The sequence below is a fragment of the Doryrhamphus excisus genome, chromosome 19, assembly GCF_030265055.1.
Source record: "Doryrhamphus excisus isolate RoL2022-K1 chromosome 19, RoL_Dexc_1.0, whole genome shotgun sequence".
Taxonomy (NCBI): Eukaryota; Metazoa; Chordata; class Actinopteri; order Syngnathiformes; family Syngnathidae; genus Doryrhamphus; species Doryrhamphus excisus.
In genome coordinates, this window is record NC_080484.1 from 1897006 (window position 1) to 1905000 (window position 7995).

At 27.4% G+C, this 7995-nt stretch overlaps 2 protein-coding genes across 3 annotated transcripts in view; both read right to left on the minus strand.

Moving 5' to 3' along the window:
- The window catches only part of ahi1 (Abelson helper integration site 1), a 30066-nt gene extending 28170 nt beyond the window's left edge, over nucleotides 1-1896 (minus strand). Inside the window, exon 1 of one of the 2 annotated variants that reach the window (XM_058056217.1) lies at nucleotides 1232-1896. In XM_058056217.1, the coding sequence (XP_057912200.1) occupies nucleotides 1232-1241 (10 nt within the window). In that variant the 5' untranslated portion in view covers nucleotides 1242-1896. The remainder of the gene's footprint in view (nucleotides 1-1231) is intronic. The other variant, XM_058056218.1, reaches the window with a different exon arrangement.
- Nucleotides 1897-4091: 2195 nt separating this feature from the next.
- LOC131106961 (ensconsin-like) overlaps nucleotides 4092-7995 on the minus strand; it is a 23693-nt gene continuing 19789 nt past the window's right edge. Inside the window, exons 13-15 of the mRNA XM_058056534.1 lie at nucleotides 6218-6268; nucleotides 5909-6125; nucleotides 4092-4683 (exon numbers count right to left, since the gene is read on the minus strand). Of these exons, the coding sequence (XP_057912517.1) occupies nucleotides 4673-4683; nucleotides 5909-6125; nucleotides 6218-6268 (279 nt within the window). The 3' untranslated portion in view covers nucleotides 4092-4672. The remainder of the gene's footprint in view (nucleotides 4684-5908; nucleotides 6126-6217; nucleotides 6269-7995) is intronic.

Below are 7995 nucleotides of genomic sequence, written 5' to 3' on the forward strand. Positions count from 1 at the left end.
AAATAATATTATTTTAATAGTATAAAGTATATTTTTTTATTGTAATGTGATGAGAAATAAATAGTGTTGTATTTTTTTTTTACAAGAATAGTCAAAATATTATGGCAATAAAGTCAGAATTAGGAGAAGAAAATTTACCAAAAAAAGAAGAAAAAATAAAGTTGAAATATTTGTGACAAAAAATAATAATTTGATGAGGAAAAATAATATTATTTTAATAGTATAAAGTATATTTTTTTATTGTAATGTGATGAGAAATAAATAGTGTTGTATTTTTTTTTTACAAGAATAGTCAAAATATTATGGCAATAAAGTCAGAATTAGGAGAAGAAAATTTACCAAAAAAAGAAGAAAAAATAAAGTTGAAATATTTGTGACGAAAAATAATAATTTGATGAGGAAAAATAATATTATTTTAATAGTATAAAGTATATATTTTTTATTGTAATGTGATGAGAAATAACAAATAGTGTTGTATTTTTTTTTTAAATTAAGTTGTGGAAAAAGTTACAAAAAAAATGTTACAAGAATAGTCAAAATATTATGGCAATAAAGTCAGAATTAGGAGAAGAAAATTTACCAAAAAAAGGGAAAAAAAGGTGAAATATTTGTGGAAAAAGTTACAAAAAAAATGTTACAAGAATAGTCAAAATATTATGGCAATAAAGTCAGAATTAGGAGAAGAAAATTTACCAAAAAAAGGGAAAAAAAAGGTGAAATATTTGTGGAAAAAATTACAAAAAAAATGTTACAAGAATAGTCAAAATATTATGGCAATAAAGTCAGAATTAGGAGAAGAAATTTTACCAAAAAAGGAAAAAAGGTGAAATATTTGTGACAAAAACCCACTAACAAATATCTTTCATCTGGTCTTGAGATTTTGATCTTGTCTGTGTATATATATATATATATATATATATATATATATATATATATATATATATATATATATATATATATAACGTCTGAGAATATCTATAAAAATATCAAAGTGGCCCTTTGTATCCTTTAATTTTTCACTATGTGGCCCTTAATGGGAATCGTTTGGACACTTTGTTAAATTAATTAATTAAGAAAAAGCTAAGGGGATTCAGTCACGTATTAGCAAGGCATACCTACAGAAGTGGGCTGCACTGATAACCGGTTGGAAGACATAAAAAAAACAACCTAATTCCAAGATACAATTGAATCCTTGGTAAGAATTATTAGTTGAAACAACAAGAAAGCTCACCTGCAGGCATCGCCGGCGTCTCCCACTGAGCTAGCAACGTTAGCGTGCTAACGCTCTGTAAACAGCCAAGAATGACGTCATGCGCCCCCGTGCCCTTTGGCGCTCAACAACCTCTCGTGACCTCTGACCCTAAACCTAATGTTAAAATGTTGACGCAAGAGCGCGAAAAATGGAGTCTGACATGGCGGCAGTGGTCAGTGATGTGTTAAGTCATAAGGTAGCGCCACAACCAGCTGACGTCCAAAGCTTATCAAAAAACACACCTAGCCGAATGCTAAGCTAGGTAATAGAAGGTTAGCTTGTACGGAACTCGCCCGTATTTGCTTGTCGATTCAGTGACGCCACATGTGCTCGCTATTAGCTAAATAGACCCACAAAGATATACAGTTCATATTTACAAGATCCGTCAACAAACTGAATCACACAAGGAAGTGTTTTAACTAGCTACCAAGCTATGAAACACTTCCGCTTGCCCCACTCACAAAACATCAATGCCGCATCGTTGCTGTTTTATCGGTGTAACTATCCGCCACGTACTCCGTCTTGATGTGGTTTATTCTGCTAAAAAAAAGCGGTACAACTTGGGCATTTAGTCCTTAAACGGATACACAAGAGAGGCGCTTCCAACTTCTTCGTTGTTTTGTTTGTGTTGACCTCATCGTCTTGGATGTCGTACTGCCCCCTGCAGGATGGGAATAGAACTACAGGCAAAGTCCAATGCAAAAACGGTAACATAAACTCTATTCGTTTATTCATCCCTGTAATTACTAATAGTTGCATGTTTATTTTCTGTGGTCAACAAGTTGCCCTTTTCTAATAGAGAAAGAAAATTATAACGTATAAAAGTAGACTCGAAAGTACCGTTAAGCGGCACAACAACTTGGCCATTTAGAGTCCTTAAACCGATACACAAGAGAGGCGCTTCGAGCTTCTTCGTTGTTTTGTTTGTGTTGACCTCATCGTCTTGGTTGTTGTACTGCCCCCTGCAGGATGGGAATAGAACTACAGGCAAAGTCCAACGCAAAAACGGTAACAAACTATTTATCTATTAATTTAAATTTTAATTTAATTTAATTTACATTTAATTTAAACTATTAATTACTAATAGTTGCATGTTTATTTTCTGTGTTTAACATGTTGCCATTTTCTAATAGGGAAATAAAATTATAAATAATGTATAAAAGTAGACTTGATAGTACCATTAATGCTTATTTAGTCATGAAAATTGTAACTGCAGGAGTAAAAACTGAAAAAAATGTGTATAATGTATAAATAAATACATCATATATTATAGGTAATACATTTTGAAGTAATAACGAATTAATCAGGATCAACGATATCAACTTCTAGCCATATACCTTTCTTAATTTCAGAACAACAAAAACAAAATATTAATAAAAAAGTTTGTAATCTGTAATTTGACGTGACAGGTAATAATTTTAATGAGGAAAAATAATATTATTTTAACAGTATAAAGTATAATTTTTTTAAGTTGTAATGTGATGAGAAATAACAAAGTTGTAATTTTTTCAAAAATTAAGTTGTGGAAAAAGTTATGTTACAAGAATAGTCAAAATATTATGGCAATAAAGTCAGAATTAGGAGAAGAAAATTTACAAAAAAATTGACGTGACAAGTAATAATTTTAATGAGGAAAAATAATATTATTTTAACAGTATAAAGTATATTTTTTTTAAGTTGTAATGTGATAAGAAATAACAAATAAAGTTGTATTTTTTTTTAAAATAATGTTGTGGAAAAAGTTACAAAAATAGTCAAAATATTATGGCAATAAAGTCAGAATTAGGAGAAGAAAATTTACAAAAAATTTGACGTGACAAGTAATAATTTTAATGAGGAAAAATAATATTATTTTAACAGTATAAAGTATAATTTTTTTAAGTTGTAATGTGATGAGAAATAACAAATAAAGTTGTATTTTTTTTTAGAAAATTAAGTTGTGGAAATAGTCAAAATATTATGGCAATAAAGTCAGAATTAGGAGAAGAAAATTTACAAAAAAATTGACGTGACAAGTAATAATTTTAATGAGGAAAAATAATATTATTTTAACAGTATAAAGTATAATTTTTTTAAGTTGTAATGTGATGAGAAATAACAAATAAAGTTGTATTTTTTTTTTTAATTATGTTGTGGAAAAAGTTACAAAAATAGTCAAAATATTATGGCAATAAAGTCAGAATTAGGAGAAGAAAATTTACAAAAAATTTGACGTGACAAGTAATAATTTTAATGAGGAAAAATAATATTATATTAACAGTATAAAGTATAATTTTTTGAAGTTGTAATGTGATGAGAAATAACAAAGTTGTAATTTTTTAGAAAATTATGTTGTGGAAAAAGTTATGTTACAAGAATAGTCAAAATATTATGGCAATAAAGTCAGAATTAGAAGAAGAAAATTTACAAAAAAAGAAGAAAAAATAAAGTTGAAATATTTGTGACAAAAAATAATAATTTGATGAGGAAAAATAATATTATTTTAATAGTATAAAGTATATATTTTTTAATTGTAATGTGATGAGAAATAACAAATAGTGTTGTATTTTTTTTTACAAGAATAGTCAAAATATTATGGCAATAAAGTCAGAATTAGAAAAAGAAAATTTACAAAAAAAAGAAAAAAAATAAAGTTGAAATATTTGTGACAAAAACCACACTAACAAATATTTTTTTTAACTAGTCTTGAGAATTTTTTTTCCGTTTTTACTCCTGCAAAAAAGTGACATACTATTCACAACAATATTAACACTCACTGATATTGTGTTTTGATTTGTAATATTTCTGAAAATGTAATGTTATTAAACTGTCGTCTTGATGTCATACACAAACTTCCACGTCCAATTCATGAAGTGACTTTAATTTAAAATTTACAAACAAATGAAAAACAAAGACATTCGGCAATTAAATGAATTAATCGACAAATCAAACATGTGACAAAAATAGGCAATGAAGTTAATTAAATGCTGATTTGTTTCATACGCCTTTATGTAATAATGATAATAATCATTAACTACCACTTGTCGCCTTGGTAACAATTGCATATTATAATTAAGCAAAGCACTTAAGTGCAAATATATTCTCCGACGCTACTCTATAAGCAAATAATCTTTGGGAAACTACTTTATAAATTGTGTAGCAGCTTAAAAATATGACATGATTTCTGTTTATGGCAAAAAGAGCAAGAAATTATTTGATATTATTAATTATTGAAACAGATATTTCATGGAGTCTAAAAATATGCTCTTATTAAGTCATAAACCTGCCGTGCTAAATCGACTCTTAAAGGATTCGTTAACGTCGTTAACATGACACGTTAGCATCATTGTCCCGTCCTCACAGAAGAAGCGTATAGCGGTGATTTTTCCACGCAGCAAAAGTTGTCATCGTTGCCGTGTCGCCCTCCATCTTTGCAGGCACTCAGATGACCTCTAAGGGTGCACAGCAGGGGAACAAAAACACAATGAATTCAAGTGTGGACAAAGCGCTGACATCACTTCCTGTCCCCCCCTGTCAGGTACAGGGGGGACATAAAAAATAAAAAATAAAATTTGTAGTGACACGCATGATCACAAGTATTATTTATGTCTTAATGGCTTATTTTCTTTATTTGGCCTTTTATGTCTAATCATTTTTTTGTCAAATAAATACTTGATAATAAAAAAAAATAAAATAAAATAAAAAAAATAAAATAAAATAAATATGGGCCGGATATTTATTGTGCGCGCCTTTAATCTCCAATGTTTTATGTGTAGTCATAAATGAACCCTAAATACTACGAATATAATAATTCTAATAATAATGGAATAATACATATTTGTCAAATAAAATAAAATAAAATAAAATAAATACTGTTTATTTTATTCAAGGCTGCACGGCGGTCGAGTGGTTAGCGCGCAGACCTCACAGCTAGGAGACCAGGGTTCAATTCCACCCTCGGCCATCTCTGTGTGGAGTTTTATTATGCATGTTCATTTGCATAATAAATAATAAATCATAAATCATAAATAATACATCATAAATCATAAATCAGGGCAATAACTATGGACAAAATGTTGCAGTTAAAGATGTAAATGGATTGACAGCCCTATAGCTAATAATAATAATAATAATAATAATAATAATAATAATAATAATAATAATAATAATAATAATAATAATAATAATAATAATAATAATAATAATAATAGTATGAGTTAACTATGGACAAAATGTTGCAGTTAAAGATTTAAATGGATTGACAGCCCTATAGCTAATAATAATAATAATAATAATAATAATAATAATAATAATAATAATAATAATAATAATAATAATAATAATAATAATAATAATAATAATAATAATAATAATAATAATAATAGTATGAGTTAACTATGGACAAAATGTTGCAGTTAAAGATTTAAATGGATTGACAGCCCTATAGCTAATAATAATAATAATAATAATAATAATAATAATAATAATAATAATAATAATAATAATAATAATAATAATAATAATAATAATAATAATAATAATAATAATAATAATAATAATAATAATAATAATAATAATAATAATAATAATAATAATAATAATAATAAGTATTAGAAACACCTCTTAAATTGGCTACCAATCTACTGTATTCCCGTGGAAGGTCATCCATGTTCTCACCCGCTCGTTGGTGCGTCTGGATGTCTTCCAGGCTCGCCAGTGTCCTGAGGGACCTTCGCTCCCTGAAGGCCACAACGGGCACCACCATGTCCTCGCCGTCGTCACGGTCCAACACCAGCTGCGGGGGTCGGGATCCGGGATCCTTGATGGCGTTGCCGTGCACAGGGAGCTCCGAGTTCTCTTTCGGTAAGATGCTCACCGTGGCTGATTTCTGAGGCTGGAAAATGAAATAACGAGACGCTTTGAAGCACAAGAGCGGCAATGTTTGCGAGTGTCATATGACCCCCGCAGGGGGTGAGTGGGACTCACCGTGTCAGGAGAAGATGTTCTTCTAGTCCTCCGCATGATCTCCTCCAGTCGCTGAGGGGGCAAAAGAGCTTTTGATAGTCAAGGTTGTGTTTGTGAATAACAATATTGTTATTCATCACTTCCCACAGGAATAGGAAAATAAAACTACTACTTTTACTACTATTACTACAATACTACTACTGCTACTGCTAATAATTATAACTATTATTATATTATATTTTTGAATTAAATATTCATTCATTTTCTACCGCTTTTCCTCACGAGGGGAAATTAAAAATTAAATTAAATTAAATTAAATTAAATTAAATTAAATTAAATTAAATTAAATTAAATTAAATTAAATTAAATTAAATTAAATTAAATTAAATTAAATTAAATTAAATTAAATTAAATTAAATTAAATTAAATTAAATTAAATTAAATTAAATTAAATTAAATTAAATTAAATTAAATTAAATTAAATTAAATTAAATTAAATTAAATTAAATTAAATTAAATTAAATTAAATTAAATTAAATTAAATTAAATTAAATTAAATTAAATTAAATTAAATTAAATTAAATTAAATTAAATTAAATTAAATTAAATTATTCATTCATTTTCTACCGCTTTTCCTCACGAGGGTCACGGGGGTTGCTGGAGCCTATCCCAGCTGTCTTCGGGCGAGAGGCGGGGTACACCCTGGACTGGTGGCCAGCCAATCACAGGGCACATATAGACAAACAACCATTCACACTCACATTCATACCTATGGACAATTTGGAGTCGCTAATTAACCTAGCATGTTTTTGGAATGTGGGAGGAAACCGGAGAACATGTTAAAAATTAAATTAAATTAAATTAAATTAAATTAAATTAAATTAAATTAAATTAAATTAAATTAAATTAAATTAAATTAAATTAAATTAAATTAAATTAAATTAAATTAAATTAAATTAAATTAAATTAAATTAAATTAAATTAAATTAAATTAAATTAAATTAAATTAAATTAAATTAAATTAAATTAAATTAAATTAAATTAAATTAAATTAAATTAAATTAAATTAAATTAAATTAAATAGAACATGCAAACTCCACATAAAGATGGCTGAGGGTGGAATTGAACCCTGGTCTCCTAGCTGTGAGGTGTGCGCGCTAACCACTTGACCGCCGTGCAGCCTTGAATAAAATAAACAGTATTTATTTTATACTTTTTTTTAAATTTAATTTTATTTAATTTAATTTTATTTAATTTTATTTTATTTTATTTTATTTTATTTTATTTTATTTTATTTTATTTTATTTTATTTTATTTTATTTTATTTTATTTTATTTTATTTTATTTTATTTTATTTTATTTTATTTTATTTTATTTTATTTTATTTTATTTTATTTTATTTTATTTTATTTTATTTTATTTTATTTTATTTTATTTTATTTTATTTTATTTATTTGACAGTATCATTCCATTATTATTAGAATTATTATATTAGTAGTATTTAGGGTTCATTTATGACTACACAAAAAACATTGTAGATTAAAAGTGCGCACAATAAATATCCGGCCCATATTCGGGATGAATCTGATTAAAAACATTAAAAATTGTTAATTAACCGATAATTAAAAACTTAAAAAACGCTCCAATAAAACGAGATTACCCATAATCTACAGGTGAGCAAATCAACCGCTCCTTTTTTCTAGAGACACGGTCTGCCAGAGACCTCCGTGGCGTCACACCGGCTGCTCTGAGCGTGTGTCCGAATACAGGGCACCTTGCTGGGCCACGTCGGGTGGCTT